The sequence below is a fragment of the Anopheles marshallii genome, chromosome 2, assembly GCF_943734725.1.
Source record: "Anopheles marshallii chromosome 2, idAnoMarsDA_429_01, whole genome shotgun sequence".
Taxonomy (NCBI): domain Eukaryota; kingdom Metazoa; phylum Arthropoda; class Insecta; order Diptera; family Culicidae; genus Anopheles; species Anopheles marshallii.
The window spans coordinates 35,127,693-35,147,849 of NC_071326.1; the positions used below are offsets into that span (position 1 = coordinate 35,127,693).

Here is a 20,157-nt window from a genome sequence, read left to right on the forward strand (position 1 = left end):
AACATTGAAATGTAGAAAGGAAACATCGCGACCGTAATATCTGGGAAATTTGCTTTCAATTTATTGTGAAAGTGGTATTACCTTAGACAACTTGCAGTAGAAACTCTTTGTTAAAATCAATGATCGTCCTTGAACCCGTATTAGAGAACGGAAAAGGATGTAATCCTTCGCGATACGTTTTATCTGCTTTTTTCATAAACTGTTGGCCGGTATTAGGAGTTTTCAATTATTTTCGGTAACGGAATTGATTGTGTTCAAATTCAACAAATCATTTCCAGGATGTAGGACAGCACAAGACCACACCATACACATCGATGGAGACGAACTAGAGGAAAACAATCTTGTTAGAACGGTATAGAATACAGAATACCGAATTCGGTTTTAAAGAGTGGACTCGCATTCGCTAGAATAATGCTGGATAAAGGGTTTTTAGTTAATTCTTACATTATTGCCATTTATTCACGGTGCAGCATTTATATGAATCGTTTGGTGAATGATGAATTGGTGGTGAATCGTTGTTCCTTCTAGCTCTCGTTCTCTCAGCACATTTCGTAAACTCACCACGGTTTTCACTTAAGCCAATCGCCAAATCGTTATCCCGCAAAGGTTCAATTCCCGAAACAGCGAAGACAGATAGCATCGTTAGACGTAAATATATTCGTTTTAGAACACATACCGTTTGAAGTTCGATACATGTATGCTACTCTTCCATGTTTTCTAGAATCCCATTCACGTAGCTCGCTACGTTGGTATACACATCTGGAATTTCTGGTAAGCATTGATCCTTTCCCAATGAAAACACCCCTTGCAATACGTAGCGACTTCTGCCTTGCACTTCCTGTACAAGCTGTAGTGGAGCTCCTAACAATGGCCAATCGCACGATGGGAAGGTTTTCTGCTTGATACATATATGTTCATTCGTTATGTACTTTCTCACGTACCGGCATTGGGTAGAATTCATAACCTCAACTAACGCCATTTTAAGCAAGTTAGATCTTAATTCCCATGCCGTAAGTATGTACTGGTATGTAGACTCCTGGCTGCGCAGCTCATTCGTCACTGGTAGACAGATCGGTTTCACGTTGCTCTGACTAGTGTCCGCCTGGTCTTGCAGTCGGATAAGTGCAATGTCGTTCGCGTAAATCTCAGTGTTGTACTCCTTGTGCGTGATAACTGACTCAATGCGTAATATTTGAACCGGAGGCAAACAAACAAACAAACAAGGCTCTCCCAACCATAAGGACGATCTGCAATGAATAATAAATATCAGAAGTTGAACATAAGTGCGAATATATTTTTTTTCTAAAGAATACGTACAACTTGTACTGATTATCATATGGGATTGCGCAGTCAATAGCAGTGATAAGGTAGAGATAGCTGATTAATGTCGCATGATATAAAGCATCCTTTTCGATCGATCCAGTCACAGTATACTCCAGCAGAACCACCCAAGGATACCTGGCCAGAGTTGGTTTCAATGATTCTTTCCTATTGGCATACGGGTTGGGGCCATAGGTGGACATCGGTAGTAACCAGATTTTGCGATTAATGTCATTGCTAATCATAGCCGGTGGAACACCCGTTTCAAGGATGGGTTCCACCGTTACCAACGAAGGAAAATAGATGACTCCCTCTTTGTCTTTCCCAGTTAATGTCGGTCGAAACCCTATTTTGTGGTTTTCACCAACCCCTGATAAAGTCGGATGAGCATCCGTTGCACTATGAGTAGCTCTCGTGCCATAATACCATTCGACGTTGTCACACAGTGAGCCGCTAGAATCGAAGAGTTTTGAAACACTATGATGAGTTAATGTCTCCTAAAGTGAAATGTAACCTGTGACTTGAACTGTCGCTTGCACAGATCGACACAAAAAACCTAGATATTTTGAATTCATAATATTCTACATTATATCTATTACAATCAATAATCTAATATGATAACGATTATGAAAATTAAATCAACATTGAACTTATTTTTTTAAAAATAAACTACAGAAACTATTTTATTTATTAATGGAATTAAAGCTGCAACGTTTATTTTTCCACGTCCGGAAACATGGTAAAGAGAGCTGGGAGCACTGAAGATAAGTGAGAGAGTTAGCAGTCATGCATTAATACACCAAGCGACTGCTACACCAAAATGTTTTGTTTTGAAGAACGGAACTCACGAACCAAGCCAGACCTTGGACTTGACGAAGAACGAAACGCAAAGGAAACACGATTGGTAAAAGAATCGGAACTACATATTATGTTAGGTTCGAACCGAAACGGCCTACACTAATCGGAACGAAACAGCAGTATCGCAATGGAACGAAAGTATCGGAACGTAACTATTTTGGTAAGAGGATCGGAACGGAACGGTCGGCAAAAGGAACGGAATTATTTTAGTAGGTTCGAATTGAAATCGCCAACACTAGAATAAACTAGCGATATTCGACCGATACAAGAAAGTAACGATTCTCTTCGATTACGAGACAGAGAGAAAAAGAGAAAAAAGAGAGAGAGACTGAAAGAAGTTCAATGGTTATAGTAGCATGAACCATGACTAACTCCTTCTTCTTCTTCTTCAAAGGCACAATAACCTTAAGAGGTACAGCCCTGTCGTTTCAGGGTTTCTTTTTCTTTATTTACTCGTTGCCAGACAGTCAGTCCTGCGTACGGTGGATTGGTCCGGCTGGGATTTTGGATCGGTCCTGTTGTATGATGACCGGCGCCGCTACCAATACACCACCGTGATCCAACATACTCCACTAACATCAAATTGAAGCGATCAAAGTGGCCAATAAAAAAGGAAAGCTTAAAACTTTCCTCATTATGTTTTAGTTACAGTTTTGGTTAGACTATTCATTCTTTAAAAAATGACTGATTGACTTATCCCACTCTATACTACGAGTGTACCGGTCACTGCTACTCCCCGATCAGGTATCTTCGTTCAATTAATACCACCGTCCGATCGACGCTTTTAGCGACCTCTGTCATCAAGCCAGCGAAGCCAGCCGTCACATTTGAAACAAGCGTAAAATAATAAAATAAAATAATTCTTGTGGTTGGTAGAAGAAAAGCAGCATAGGTTAGAAAAGGATAAATAAATAGTTAAAGATAAGGATAGGATAAATTAACATTAGAAGATACATAGGAAGTAAATAAGGTAAGCTAGGATTAGATGGTTAAGGAATTGATATAAATAGCGGTTTAGGATAAAGCTAAGGTCAGATTGATTTTATCGTACTAAGGGGAAACGCTGCCCGAGAAAAATACTAAGGAAAAACGCTGCGCTAGTAAAACGTGAAATATAAAGGAATTCAAGTAAAAAGCTAAACTGACTCTTTTTAGTTTAACTTTTTAATACGTAATATCACAAGAGGTTTGGCAAACATTTTGCGCAACAAAATAAGTACCAGCTCTAATAATAATAATAATACTAGATGAATCAAACTTAATCAGTAAACTTTCAACAATGGATAATAAAACCTCAAAATCTATCACTCGCCGGAATGAGCCATTTAATAGACATCTAATTTGAGCACTCATCGGTTCTTTATGTTGCTGCTTTACAACTCACATCGCCAAACTAATCCTTTTCCAAAGGGTTGTTTAATGTCACTTAAACATCCCAAGAAGAAAAAAACAACCATTCATTCAAAAGAAAAGTTGTACGACCGTCATTTAAAAAGCCACAGAATGGTTCGCTTGTAACCGTTGCTCAACGACGATGATGCTGGTTTCAGGGGTTGTTTAGTCCATCTCTATTACCAGCACGAACCGCAATCCGGGAACCGCTCGAAACAAACCGTAAAATTGTCGATTAGGGCGCACACTTACTAGCTTACTGGGGGATGTATTTTTTTTTAGCTTTGGGTTCATCATTTTTGTTCCTCTCGAAACCGTTGTTGGTTGTTGAAGGTTCTCCATTTTACATCCTTCAGCCACATCCCATCCAATCGTTGCTGCTTTTGATCACTCTAAACAAGAAAAAGCACAAAAATGTAGCATTTCCTACCAACAAACATGGGGAGACCATAAAAATCAGTCTTTTTTCCATAATGGCTGAGAAATAAACAAACCCAGGCCTACCACCCGGCGTTGCGCTCGTTGTTCTTGCAGGAAAGAATGATGTCTGTCTGAGTGCGGGAAGCGAGATTCGCACCATTTGCCGGGGAACAGAAGGGGAAAAACATGCGAAAACAAATGAAATAAAACACCAATCCTGAATTACACTTCCTTGAAGCGCACCCATCGAATGGCCGGTCGGAATGATTTCTTGAGCTGTTTTCGTCCGACCGAAGCGTGGATAAATGTGTCCGAACATTCCGCACCGTGCCGTTAGTCAATTAAATCCGCTTGTTCACTCGTTCTTTGGAGTGTTCTGGATTCCTTCTTATTCTTGCATTCAAAAAAAAATATGTCTGTTACGTTCCAGATATCCACCAAATCTCGCTCGTTCATTCGCAAACGCTTCCTTGCGCCAGTGATAAACGAACCAAATTGAGGCATAATCATCGTTAATAAACCCCTCAGCAAATTGTCCTCCACTTTAATTTAATACTCCTAGTTACAGATTTAACTGTTGGAAGGAAGAAAGGGGACATGAGAACTGAGTTGTCGTTCAGTTTCAATGCTGGCGGTTTTGGTGGTTACATCGTTTGGTAAACTTTTTGCCAGCTGGTAGTTGTGCGTCCCCCAAAACCCAATGCTAACCGTATTGCCTTATTGCCATTGTGCACAAGAAATTCGCCTAGAAATATAGGAAAGGCCACTCTTTGAATCGTTTCAAAATGCGAGAATATCTACTAACAATAATCGAAACACAGCATTAGCAGCATAAGAATGATATCGTTTTGTTTTGCTCTGTTTTCCCTCCCCAACATGAACCGGCTATAGGCATTAAGATTATAATCACTTATAAATATCAACCGTAAAACATAAACCCATAGCAGCCACACACACCCACACACACAAACCGCGGACCCAAAATTGTTTGGAAGCACTGCCAGATCGCTATCTGCTATGGTGGGAAAGAATTTTCCGAAACAGCGCGCTATCCGTTCTGATTTTTATTTTCAGCATTACAGCCGGCTGGCTGAGACTGTGTGTGGGCTTAGGCATGTTTGTTGCTACTAGCTTTAAATGTTTTCCCGGGCACTGCATTCGTTTGGGACGATCGGCACGCACTGATTATTATTAGCCGCAACAGGCAACATCCCTTATTTGCCTGCTGCGTGGATAGAGAGGGAGAAGGGATTGTATTTATTTTGCTGTTTTGTTTCATTCATCTAGTCTACGGCAAAAGGACCAGCCGTCTCTATTCGTATCATGCTTCACTAATCCAATCGCCTGAAAAATAAAAACCATCCCTTCGTTCCCTAATGGTTCCGGTACCGGTCAGTGCCTCATGCTCACCGGCGGTGGAACGCCACGGAGGTGGGAAAAACTCTTTCCGCCAGCTGACGTGTGCTATCCATGATGAGCGCCAAACGACGAACGCCATCTCAAAGTGGGCAATAAAAACCCCAAAATGGGTAATGAAAAACAAAATACCGTTTGCTATTATCCCTGAATGGATACGATGAACCGTGTGCGATTGTTGAATAGCGTACAAAAAAAAAAAAATCCCGCCACACATACACCTTCATACACATGCCCTGGCAGTGTTTGAAGCTTCGTTCATGAATCAGCTATTTAGCTTATGCTAAGCTCCCGGAGGAGTCACGTTGACACGGAAAGTGGTGCTGTATGCATTCGAGGCACGATCTCCACAAACTGTCGGGACTAAATTGACTGTACATCGGGTTAAGTTGATGAGCGGTGGAGCAAATAATCGTCCACTAGTGGAATATGACATATGATTTCAAATACTTTAATTTTGTTAAGCCCGGTTTTGGTTCAAGAGATGCAAATAGTTGCTGTAAAAAATCGTGAGTTATTTAACAAATATACAATAATAAGCAACACAATCGTTTAAAAGATATTAAAATCATATATAACAAAACAGAAGACACCAGAAAAACGAAGTTTGAAGTTTAGTGATTAAATTAATGAAGTGATATAACATTTTTTTAACTATGCTACAATGTTTAATTAGTTATTGAACTATAATTCCTATTCGAATCTATTTATATTAAGGATTGAAACTTTACATAGTCGATGAAATCAATCGGAAATAAACCTTTTAGAGTTACATGTAACCTACGATGAGATTTTTAATTACCATTATTCGATCGTTTTAGATGACATGATGTAACTAAGAGTTTTAACGTTTTACTATGATATGAATAAATAACACGTCATTTATATTTTTATGTAAATATCACTACTCAAAGAAGTCGTCCATTACAAGCGTGTATGCACCCTAAATATGTGAATACGCCTCTATGTTTTAAGGTTTAATATATCTTTAATGTGCCCAAATTGAATGTAATTATATTATCCATGAAAGCTACTGTTGATTTTGACGATATGATACCGTAGATGAAAGTATTCTGCATATTCGTGAAATATTTGGTTTTGATTCTTGTAAGAACATTTGATGAACAAAAAAAAAAGAAATGATAAACTGTTGTGTTTTTCCTCTCATAAAGCAGAAAACCAGACTGTCTTCCTTAGCAGATTATTTTTATACGTATAAATGACAAACAAACTATTTTCTAAAACATTTGGTTTCAAACATCCTTTCGCATTTCGATCATTTCAATTGGAAATAAGGTACTAAACCATTCTCAACAATTGAAAATTAGAACAAATGTACCAAATAAAAAGCATTAGATATTCAAATAACTTTCACGGGAAATATTTGTACTTCCATCGAACATATACAGCGACCTTGTGAGAAGCGCTTGCGAGATTCAAACTGGAAACGACAACTCTAGATGAGCTTTACAAAGTAAAAGTAAAACCGAAATGTAAAAAAAATCCTTCACCATCTTGTACTGCTGCTCCGTGTGGCCATTACATTGTGATGTAACCACAGTCGAAGGTGCAGGCGCCTATCTTTTTCCAAACGTACCCTGGAGCAATCCACATGTCGGTTCGGTGCCTTCAGAGTTTTTGCCACAATTTTCCATTGTTTATTGTTTCTGGTGGTGTGTGCTATTTTACCAAACATGCTCCGGAAATGTGTTTCAAATTGAGTTTAAAATTACGTTCTTCATCTACCTCCGTAGGTTATAGGACAGGCCCAGCCGGGATGAAGACACGTAGGCGGAGGTCGGCTCACAAGCACCAAGTTGCCCGTTAGATGCGTTTGGTGTTAGTGCGACGGAGAAGGCTTTCACCCACCAGCATGTACAACTGTACAACTTCAAAAAGCAATAGAAAAAATCTGGAAATAGTACAGGTACGCAGTGCCGTGGTGGATATGGGCCAATTTGAGGAAAGATTTGGAGCATGTGGACGAATAAGGACGAAAACTTCATCGTTCAAGTGTGCGGTTCTGACGCGCACAGAACCATGTGCAGATGCATGTGTACATGTGTGTGGGTGCCAGGATTGGTGGGAGGGGGAAGTAAAATTTATGACTTTTCATAAACTGTGCCACCGGTTGAATTTTTCCGCACCATCTAAAGCAGCTTCGAGTGGTGGCACCGCACTGCGTACCGGTAGTGCGGAATGTCTCTGATGATTGCGACCTCTGCATGTGGCTTCACAACGAAGAGGTAGTGGCAGCGGAATAGGAAACAAAAACAGAGAACTCATCCCATTCGACAGCAAACCACGGACCCGGAAATGATTCAACCTCGATGAGACAGGTCGTTTTGGGGTGGCGAAACGAAGCTCGGAAGGGTGTTGGGTAACGCAACAAAACGACTATTAGTCAGGCAGCGATGCTGCGGTAGGATGTGGTTTCGGTGAAGATTTTCAGATCGTCTCAGCAAATTTTGAAGAACAGGTTCTGCGTCCAGGTTCACCACTGCCGGATCCGGTTATGCGTTTTCCTTTCCAGTTGCAGTTTGAAAGCGAGTGTGTGCACAGTGGCACAGCGCATGCAAGGGAGGCAGCAGGGCCAGAACTTTACTTTCGAGAGAAAACATATTTTACGCCATGCTCACCTTGGTTCCGGGTCGTTCGGGGCGGGTGGAATTTGTCGAACCGAGTTTTGTTGACTCTTCGCTCGGAGTTGACGATAGTTTGTGTACGGATTGGTAGTGGTAAAGCGTAGTAAGAGTAGTAAGTACTTGGGTGAGTACCCTTTTGCTCCCGAGGTGCCCGGAATGTTCCATTTCTGGCAAGAGTTGATGCTAGCAGTACGCAAAGTTTCCCTGTTAGAAAATATTGCAACCGACTTTGGAAGAAAGGATTGTTTTCATTTCTTCTTCCTGGCTGGCTCACCTGTCCTACTGCGAGATTCGGGCATTCCGGCAACGGACAACTGTTGTTAGGGGCTGATTGCACTAATGGTATTTTGTTTTGCAATTTCTTTCGGGCTCAATTTATACTACATGGTACGACAAATGTTTCTAGGCTTGTTTGCAACGAACCTTATGTTTACCGTGGGCCATGATATGAAACAGATGATGGTGGCTAAAATAATCGGATCACGGCTGCACCAACATGATTAAATATCTCTCAAAGATGGTATAAAGTAAATTGAAACGTACATATACTATATGTTCTGTAATATATTAAATTAGAATAACAACACAATTGACAAATATCAAATTTCTGATAAAACATTCCAATCCATTGATTTAAGAGTGGATAAAAATTTGATAAAAAATCGGTAATGATCGGTAATGATGTCTCGGAATTATGTTTTCATTGTTAATTTTTTTTGCACTGCCTCAACTCATAGCAACCATAATTCTTTTCGACGTCAGTAGTAACTTAGTTGCCGTTTTTGACCTTAATTTGACATATTTACCTGGGTACAGTGCCAGATAACGGCAAACAATGCACAGTCACCTGGTGCCCGGTTACGGGTGAACCACACCAAAGATTACTCTGCCGGTGTTGTGCTCTATCAGCACGCAAACACTCAACCAATGCCAACCAGCCAAGAATGAAACAAGTCAAGACGACAAAACCAAAGACGCTATTATAATCGCGTAACTAATGTTTTGCATGAAATCTTACGCTTATCGCCTTGCCCGCAAAACAAAGTCCCACTTGCAAAACACCGCACGTGCAGCGTTGTGGTGACGGAATCGTGAATGAAAAATGTGCTCAAATTTATATTTTATGATTCAAGAAAACTAGTTCCATACTTTGGTCCGGGTCGGTCCCGGTGAGGATTGGTAAATGAGCAACGTTGTAGTGAGGCAAAGCGAATGATAAGAATAAATTATCCGACCGTGCGATGAATCAACCACCGTGAAACTCAAACTCTCGTCCCTCCCTAAAAAAGGTGAGGAGGGTTGAAGGTGACTTCGTGTAAAAGCCTGAAAGGAGGGAGTCGGGACATTTAGCTCAGGATGGGTCAGAATGACCACAGCTAAAACCACTGTCCTCGGGAAGGGGATGCCTGTGTCCTGGGTGGGGTTGTGATCACGACAACGAGTGACGAAGGCGTTGAGAGACGACGACAACGACGACCACGCAATGGCAAAGAATAGCTTCAATAAATCATAACCATCCTGTTGAAAGGCAGTGCCCGCACAGTGTCTTGGTCCCTGTTTGCGTTGAATACATGGCTTCGCTTCTGTACGTTCTGGATGGCGAGAAAAGAACAAAAAAAACGCGGTACGAAAAGTGGCTGATAATAGAAGAAGGTTGCACTTCGCGTGAGTGAGGCAGGGCAGCGGTAGAGATGATGTGCCGTTGCTGGTAGGAAATAAAAGCATGCGAACTCGTAATCTTTTCACCTCAGCGGACCGACGGTAAGCATCGTCGTGGAAACGCATACTGGCCCACAGCCGGCCTTCGTTCCCGCCGTCATCATCGTCGTTGTCATTCTTCGCATCGGTCATTATTCGCATAGCTCTGCATGGGGCGGTGCATGATGATACCGCAAAAGGATGCGCACCGAGCCATCTTAAAATCAGCAAACCAAAGGAATCTTTGGTCATTGCCACATGCCACGGTAGTGGGCAAAAAAGGGCCGGCTAAAGTAGAGCAGGTTCTTTTGAAGGGAAGAAACAGAAACCCTTCATACACACACACACTACGGATACAACGCATAAAAAAACTCAACTAGAATTGAAGAAAACGATGAACTCGGTGGTAAATTTGATAAGCAGTAAAGGACACATTAAACTTTTGCTTTCTTTTCTTCTTCCAACTGCTTCCTACTGCTGCTCTAATAAATAAAAGTGATGCGCACCGAACACCGGCCATGGCTAGGCACGATGAGCGATGGTGCACGATAACCCCAGCATCAAAACTGTAGCACGATGGCTTTGATGTGGATGTTGGCCACGACCACTACTACCACCGATGCCCAGCTGAGGTTCTCCAAACGTCATTCATCAGCTTCATCCCGTGGCGCGCCTCGTGTTTTGGTCAGTTGGGTTGACCTTTTGATATCGTGGAACATTTGCACGAAATTACTCTTCTTCAACGAAAAAAAGGGGCAACTGTGTAGTAACACCAACAAAAAAAAACCCCGGCCTCTACTTTTGCTGCCGTGGAATGGCTAATGGAGGGAAGGATGAGATAGAAAATTAAATTTATGAGTTAAATTTTTCTTCCCTTTCTGGGTCAGTGTGTATGTGTGTGTGTGTGTGTGTGTGTGTGTGTGTGTGTGTCACTGTAAGTGACTTGGAAAGGACCCTGCTATTAGTGGTGGGTATTAGAGTGTGTTTAACAAAACGCCGGCAGAACGAAAGCCCGGCACACGGTCAGATGTTGTCCATTTACTTTAAAAGGGGCGCATCATTCCGACAGCTAGCCTTCCATTTTTCTCCTTCGATAGCAAAGAAGCGCAAGCGAACTTGGTGAAGATTTTTGCCGAGCGTTTTTTTTTTGTTGCCGAGGCTTCTTTCCCACAAAACCATATCCAAAACGAAGTAGAAAAAAGGATCTCTTCGAAACGTAGAAAATCCTGGGTGAGTTTAACTTTATTGAATACGTACGCTTCCCCAACATTAAACTCTTTTGTACCTTGTTCTGCTTGTTCTTTGAAACCCCTAGGTGGATCATCACTATCAGCTTTCAACGAAAGCTGGGTGTCATATGTTTATGCGACATGACCCCCCCCCCACCCTTTCCCCCTCCCCCACAAATCCCCTGTTCCGAAACCCTTTCATCATACCTCCCGTAGGCATCAAGCTTTCAGCCTGTCCGTACGAATAATTCTCAGGTAGCACAAGGTACGACATTTCGGTGATTTATGATGTTTTACCGAAGAGGGATTACTTCGGTTCGGGCACCAATGTCACACTGTGTTCCGGGGGACCGTGTAGCTGTTCGGTGGAGGAAAACTACACGAAAGGACAGAGATTTGCAGAAGTTGTCATTCCGGTGAAATTCTTTCGTTTGATTTTGAGGATTTTGTTAGTTAGTTGAAAAATTGTTTTTCTTTCTTTTGATTTGCTTATCTGCTTTCGTTTTCTAGTGAGATTTTTTTAAGGTTATTATTATCAAATGTTGCTGTTGCGTATGTTAACAATGTAAACAATTAGAAGTGTTTGATTATGGAACAAAAGTAAGTAGTACATAGTTGCAATCGAGACATGTATCGTTCTGGATCAAACTAACGACCGGTTCAAATTCCGGAAATGCACGTTTTAGCTTAATATGTTCATACCCAAACTACAACCACACTGCGTATTAGCTTTACTTGATTGCCGTGCTATATGGAATCATTTTATAAAGTTGCTGGTATATATACTAATTTTGAAATATATTAATAATATTAATATTAAACACCGATAGCTTTTTTAACATTTTTGCTTCAAACCGATTCCAGTGTAAATTCATCATCAATTCCCTTTATTCTGCCTACCTGCATCGGAGTACATCGGAATTGTTTGTTCAAATAGTCATCAACGACAAAGTTATGGTCATTTATCATTTTATACTTTGACTTCTACAAAAATTGTATTTAATTTCGACGGTTTTTTAATTTTTGCTGTTTTTTACCCTGTTTACCGAAACGCAGGAGTGAATTGTAATTCCATACAAGAAAACCACAACTGCAGCCACGTCGAGGGATTTTGTTTTGTTTGCAAGATTATAATTCTTTCTAGGAGCTATAATGTGACCAAAATCTCTAAAAAGGCACGTTCCTTTATGTCTATTGGAACAGTGAGAAGTTAAAAACTAGATAATTTTACTGCCAGCATAGAAATCGTATGATTGGTGAACTTTATTGACAAAGTTTCGAAATTGTTCGGAATTTGAATCAAAACGTCTGTAATATGAAATGTAGCGAAAAAGTGTTCATAGTTGATGTTCGCAATCGTAGAAATCATGTTTATTTGCAAGTGCGATTTCTCGCTTTAACTTTACTTTCCTTCCAATCTAACTATCAATCTATTTCATCGCCTTAAATCAAGCATCCTCTACTTAGCAACGCAAAATGGTTGCAATTCACGAGACCCGTGCAGACGCGGGGGCAACATTAATGACACATTTCGAGAGTTAAATGTTTACCACTCGGCAATGGACGAAGCGCATAATTATTTCTATCCATGAACTTAATTACCCCGGCCGTTGGCTCGATCAGCGAAAGCTGCTGATCTCTTGCAGCGAGCGGGGAAATGAGAAGAAGCGTTAGGCAGATGCGAGGTGGAAAAGCATCGATTCCGGATCGAATTAAACAAACGGAACAAAAGGGAAGGGACGGGAGAAAAAATGGTCTGGGTCCACACTTTTTCTACCATGTCATCGGCTCGTTTCCCGTCAGGTTCGTTCATCGTCATTCTAGCAAACACGGTGACGAAGCGAAATCACTAAGAAGTATTCTGCCATCCAACACACATACACACACGAGTGCGAACAAACACCGGCCTAAGAAGCTTCTGGCAGTCAATGAAGGAAAAGTTTGGCTCCACCGATGTGGGTTGCTTAATGAAGCATTAAGTTTATTTTTCTTGTGCTGTGATGTTTAGCAGTGTTGCAAACAATTTTCTTCGTCTCCACTGGCAGAATTTTTCGCTCAGTCCCAACATCCTAACCATGCATATGACCTTCGGTCGGTATGGATCCCAGCCGAAACGACGATTATGTTGTCTTTACCCTCCGACTCGAACACTCCGAGCAACCAAAAGTTTCGACACCCTAATGGGATAATGGAAAAACATGTTGCTCGTGATTGATTTGTCAACACCAATGATTGAGCGATAGTTGTTTGCCGGGTTTGCCTCCTTTTCGTTTCGGTGTGTTATGCGACGATGCTAAAAGAACGCAACCGGAAGCAGAATGACGTACGGCAGGAATGGCGCAGAACACAGAAAACAAACTTGAAGCTCCTAAAATCGGGTCACTTTGTACTAATTGTCAGTGGTGGAATGAGAGAGGTCACATATCAGAGAGACAGTGCCACAGCCTTTGCAGTTAATTAATGGTCATCGGTAAACACCCGACATGGAGGTAATTAACTAATGATTTTCCTCAAATGTACTGGTATCATCATTACCGTGCAACTGGAAAATGTCACTTAATTGTTTGTTTAAATAGAACGACTCTTGGTGCTTTTTTCGAAACAGAGTACTATAAAAAGTGCCTCCAAGCGTTACCGTTTGCATCAGTCTTTGTTGGAGAATCATTCGGGGAGAGTGGGCAATCGCTAAAGTGTCTTCTGATATTAAAGAGATGAAGCTAATAACACTCGTTTGCGTCAGTTTAACGTGTTGCACGGTGGTGTTTGCGCAAAGCGCACCTCGCCGAGATGCGGAATATCCACCACCAGAGCTGTTGGAGGCAATGAAACCATTGCACGATATTTGCATTGGCAAAACAGGTGTCACAGAGGGTAAGCTACTATGTGCTGGTTTTTTTTTATAGATTGTACTGTGTTTTTATTTTACACATTCAACAAAGTTCTGTTGGAAATTCTTTGAATGTTGTGATCAGTTTATTGTCTTTAACCGATAGCAAGGGAATATCGAAGTGAATTTTGTGATCAGTGATGTACTGGTTTCGAAGTGATACCGGTTTACCATGACAGAACAGGCCCAAAATTCCATCTGAACCAATCTCTCGTACACGAGATTGATTATTCGGCTAAGAGGAAATAAAAACAAAGAAAACCATAAATGTAAGGCCTAGCCTAACCTGTTGAGGTTGTTTTGCCGTTAAAAAAAAGAAGGTGAACCTAAACGGACGAAGTTGTAAAAATTTAATTGGGCTTTTCCATTTATTTAGAATTCTGCGAGAAGTGTAGTGTTATGAAAATTATTCATATATTTCAGCATAAATATTTTAAATTCTTTATATTTTTTATAATATCCAATAATATTTTTATTTGTATACCCACATTAGGTATGCAAAAATAGACAACTGAAACCTAGGAAGTCAGATTTCGGACGATTCTGACTATCCCATTGCTGTGTAGTCGGCCTTGTAAATGGGGAATCGGTCATGTACACATGTACGCTTCAATAGGAAATTATTTAAATAGGAACTGTTGCAAAACTTAACTTACCATAAAAAGATCAGATAACGAATCTCGAAAAAGGACATCACTTAAAATCATTGAACAATCTACCATTGAGATTGTTCTGGCAGCGCTTCTTATAAAGGAAGTCAAAAATTGTCCAATTATTATAATTATGGAACAGTCTGTAACTGACTAAGATTAGAAGATTCATGTAAATTATTTCGTGATTTCAATGCATCTTTGTATGCTTATCTGGTACAACACCTTCGAATGCTACAGTATCTCAAAATGCTTTCAAATGGTCGCCAAATGAGAAACAATTTTGAAAGCAGGAAGTGAAATAAACCAACTATGAATGCATATGATTATTTTCCGAGCCCAAGTTTCATTCTTTTATCGATACACACAACTTATATCACTTACAGAAGCGATCAAGAAGTTCAGCGACGAAGAGATCCACGAGGACGAGAAGCTCAAATGCTACATGAACTGTCTGTTCCACGAGGCCAAGGTGGTCGACGACAACGGTGACGTGCATCTGGAAAAGCTGCACGATGCGCTCCCGAACTCGATGCACGACATTGCATTGCACATGGGCAAACGGTGTCTCTATCCCGAGGGTGAAAATTTATGCGACAAGGCGTTCTGGCTGCACAAGTGCTGGAAGCAATCAGATCCTAAGGTAACGCCGGTTCGGGACATTTTCCCCGGAAAGGAAACGTTTTTGATCGGCATTTCACTTGCGTTCGCCCTTTTTTCACCTTCCAAAACCCGTTGCGCAAGATGGCAACAAAAAAGTCATATTTAAAACGCGATTCGCCGAACCCGAAATCGGACATTTTTCCTTCTCGGTAGCAAGTTTTTAATTGAAAAAGTTTAACTTTTAATTGCTTCCGGCTAGTAGTGTGACGCCACCGTCGCGGCAAATATGGTTTTCCTATTGCTTTCCTTTGGTTGGAGATGAAAAGGGGCGGAACCAACGTAAAAAAAACCGGCCCATTCCGTACTTTATTCTAGATTGAAATTCATTCATTCGCGGTTTTCTTTTTGCGAACACTTTAACTGATGTGGATTTTCGTTTTGCGTATCCTTTCTTTACAGCACTATTTCCTAGTTTAAGAAGCAGCTTTCAGCAGCCCGCCCGAATGCTTACGAGGATGTGCATCGTGACTCGGTGTGACTGAGTGATCCTTGCCCGTTACAGGCTAATCTTCACGTTAAGGAACATCGCCTATCCATCGGTTGCCAGCATGCCAGCTCGTTGCTCGGAATCAGTAATTAACCTATTTCGCTTGCCTTCCGCAATTGCACTGCACGTAGTTTTCCAACTAACCAACCAACCTGTGACTAACCAACTTCAACGCAACCATTTGACGGCTTGGCCTTCCCGACTACAGCCGACGGTACGGAATCACCACCAGAACAGTGGCTCCAAATGGTGCGAATGGATAAAATTCTAAATTTCTGTCCCGAACTTACGGTGCAAAGTTCTTACTTCCTACTAACCCTGCTTTCTTGCTGAGACCAGGACTTGCTTCTCCCGACCAGTGAAAAGCATGAACCAAAGAACAAAAAAAAATGAAATAAAATGATGCAAAAATGCATACAAACTGAATGGCTTGGTGGCTCGTTGAGAAACAAAACGCAAGGGAAACTATAATCAGACCGTATTTTCTTTTAATTACATTCAGGGAAAAACTTTCAACAAGTCTTTGGCGTTGACTTGGTTTCGCGGGGCGTACATTCGCCTTAGAAACGATTCCGGTTAGCTTTTAAATGGGGTTTATTTAAGTTCGTCACTTTCTTCTAGTTAAAGTTGAGTTAAGTTTCGTATGCAATCGAGACCGAACCAGACGGACTTTGCGGTGAACAAATATTTGAGGTATATTAAAGTTGCTTTAATATTTTCTTCCGTGAGTCAAATTTGCAAACAATTCTATTTAAATAAATTTCACAAAAAACATAAATCATACTAATTTATCCACTTGCGGTTTAAACATTTTAACAAAACATTTACCGATTGGAGAATAATCACAGTTTTCTTAAGCTAAGAATGTTACGATGATGGACAAGCTACAAGAAACATTTGCTGATACAACCGTTGCTCTTGTTTCATTCTTGAGTTTTACTTTTTTAACGTTATTGTACAGAACGTTGATACATATAGGGTAAGTTATTGAAAAAACATTGAGCTAAGCACTTTAAAAAAACGCATCCGTTTGTTTAGGTTTAGGTTTTGTCAAGAAATTCAAATAGGACAATGAAGTATATAATGTTTGGCATACATTTTTGTGCAAATTATTGTAAATAATTCGTTGATTAAAGGTATAAGTTTTACTAATAGTTTACAATGTTGGACAATGTTTGCGATACTAAGCAGTTAGTAGAAATATTACTTGTTTCACACATATTTTCATCGCAATTATCGAAGAACACGTGACACTATTGCAATAAATAAAATTGAAATAATTGATATATCTAAAGTGTTTAAAGTGTAAAGCATGACTAGCACAGTATCTTTATGACCAAATAATGAATTATGCTAGTTGATATTTAGCAAGAGGTGCAATCGAATACAAAGGATATTTGTGGAACCAGGAACTTAACGTTTCCTTTTGTGAATTATTCCAATTTGGAAAAGAACAAAATAAATGGATTAACATATAAACCGTAGCGGAAACCCAGATGTCTATCACGTTTAGCCATCACAGGCTTAACCAAAATATGACACAGTTTAAAATTAAAAGCCCAAAATATGACGCCTAGTTTTACCATACGGTAAAGGAGAAAGTGGAGAAGGTTTGTGAATTAATAATATCCCCCTAAACTGCTTCTAAAATTATGTTTTCTTCTCAATTCCTAAACTCACTTAAAATATTTTCCCGTCATAACAAGACACTTCGCGATGTTAACTTCAAGTGATTTATCGCTGACGTATACAATGGAAACTTTTAACCGCTTTTACATCTGCTCGACATCTTCATCAGTCTCGTGCTTTCATGTTATGAATTAAACACCTCCATCATTTCCGTCATGAGAAAGTTAATTTTTGTGCCATCTCTCGTACCCAACCGTACGAATAAAACTCCACGAGAGTGACGGATAAGTAAGACCGGTTGCGAACTACCACCGTTGCAGGTGCATCGAGAAAAGGCCCCGTTTAGGACCAGTCTGACACCATGCGCCTTTCATTGGTGACAAGCTGTCTCGGGAAAGTCAGAAACAAATCTGTTGAATGAGTGTATAAAAGCAAAAAAAAGGTTGAGTAGTGTGAGCAAAAACAAAATGCCGCAGGACAAAACGACGAACTGAACGCGACAAAGGAAATGCAAAATGCTGTTCTCGATGGCAGACGTAAATCAGTCTCGGTAGATAATTTACTGTTTCTTACTGGCCTGCACTGTGTACGTGTCGCACCGCTCACTGTCGTGGAAAAAAGGCTACCCTGAAGGTAGCTGATGTTGGCCGCGCTGTGTAAGTGCTTTTAGCAAGCAATTAAAATTGCTAATTAAATGACAGTTCGTTTTAAAACGCTGTGTAAGAAGCTTTTGAATCGGTGCCGCTGGAGCCTTCCACCGAAAGGAGAGGCGTGCAACGAGCAGCGAGCTGTTCGGAAATGAGCGAAAACGTTTAATCATCGCAAATGCGAAACGCGCACTTCGCGCACGCTAACGAATTGTCATCCGAATTCGTAATTAACACAAAGGAGAAGTTTTCCTGCGGGTAAATATTGCAATCGCTTCGTACGCAGAATGCATTTGTAATTATGTCGTGTATCGAATACATCGCAGAAACATAGATGATTAGTACAGGAACTTTTCAGCGGAAAATGCTATCGCATAACATTTCAACTTAACATAACCTAACATGTTTCTTTCTTTCTAAGCTTTAAACACTTTGAGTGCTACCACCATCTTTAAATTGTTTGCCGACACTTTGGGTTAGCGACCAAGCGGTCATTATCTTTCGGTTTTTATTTCTGATAACACAATAAAGACGATTCGATCATAATCAAGGCATGCATTGCGCTCGTTACTATTTCTTGGCCTATTAAACGCACCCGCCGGTCGAAACGATACCAATAATCGTTACAGAAATTATGTTTCAAGGGGATATAAAAATAAAACGGAACGGTACCGGCTGCCGGTGCAACGGGTGGATTCACATACACAGACAAATTTTCCAATGGAAACTTACAAAGATATCAAGTATTTTCTTTTATCTATATTTTTCGTTTACGCAACAGGCGTTGCTTCAGCAAACCTTACTCGTAAGTTGTTTCAAGCGTATGGGAGATAAGCCGATGGGATCACTATGAAGTTTAGCAATTGTTTTCATTCTACTGTTTCTTCACCTTTAGACAGATTGAGCATATATTTACTACAATATACAATCACTGCCATTGTGTAGCAATCAATTACATTTATTTGAAGAATGAGACGTGTTCTGTATTATACTATAAACATTTATCTTTTAATGGTTGATGTTGAAATGATTTTGGCATTTTAGTAAAGTTATCATTGTGTATTGCATCCTAATTCAATGTAGATTTTGTTTCGATAATCGATATAGATTAACCATGTAGGGGGTCACTATCATATTCATTTTTAACTCCTCAAAAGCGAACTATAATGTTCTAGACATTCCCAATAAAGCTAATATTGTTGCTTCAAACTTGATGAACATGTTGTTATGTACAAGAACCAATTCACCAACAACGTAGAATGATTAATACTATTTACCGTTGAACCTTAGTACACATACTCGTTATTAAAAGATGGAGTAGAGCAATCTGATGGAACTCTTATATTAGCCAATTATAAATACATTTGAATTGCGCTTTCCACGGGCTAGATTTATACGTAAATTTATTTTAACAATAGAAAATTTCAGTACATATTTTTAACAGCTTAACATATCTGAACAGCTTATAAAGTAGCGCGTAGCATACAAAACACATAGTGAGAACATGCTATAATGTATGACAAAACTATAAAGCTTCTTTTGACATAAAATTGAAAATATGATTAAAGTTTAACCGAAGAATAAGGCTTGTGAAGGGTCAAATAATGCGCGATTGAAAAGCACCAACAATCAAAATACAGACAGTTTAGGACAGAGGATAGATGGGTGAGCAAAAATAGATGCTGGAACACAAGCGCCCAGGCTCTTAATGTTCGCCGGTTTTGCCAACATTCATCAATTTATAATTTATTATTTATTTCATTATTAAAACTCAAAACTAGTTGGCATTACGGTCGATCATAACATTCAAAATTGTTGCTCTCGTACAAACCTCACCGGAATGCTGCTCACGACTCTCCGAAAGGTAAAGTTTCCTCAATTTTCCACCTTTATTGAACCTTTTTACTATCGAACGATAAATTTCACTTTCCGGGAATGCACTCACTTTTCCTAATGCCTCAGAACCGCAGCGCACTTCAGCATCGGCAGTTTGCGTGTAGCTTAGGCCGTGTGCAGCATCGCATACCACCAAGCACCATTTATTGCAGCCGGTCGAAAATTCCTTCGATGATAGTAGACTTTGATGGTGGTTCTAGTTGTTTGTGTGTGCGTGGCTGGGGAGCAAAAGAGAAGGATTCTGTGGTTTCGGCACTTCAAAACTTCAACCAAAGAATTTTAATAAAAACATTCAATTACCAGCCTTCCGAAGGGACATA

The 20,157-nt window shown here is 40.2% G+C and overlaps 1 protein-coding gene across 1 annotated transcript; it reads left to right on the forward strand.

The window, feature by feature from the left end:
* Window positions 1–13,689: 13,689 nt before the first annotated feature.
* Window positions 13,690–15,595, forward strand: LOC128710123 (general odorant-binding protein 83a-like). The gene is made up of 3 exons (XM_053805164.1): window positions 13,690–13,849; window positions 14,902–15,158; window positions 15,578–15,595. Exons 1-3 carry the CDS (start codon window positions 13,690–13,692, stop codon window positions 15,593–15,595), a joined length of 435 nt encoding a protein of 144 aa, XP_053661139.1.
* The last annotated feature ends 4,562 nt before the right edge of the window (window positions 15,596–20,157 follow it).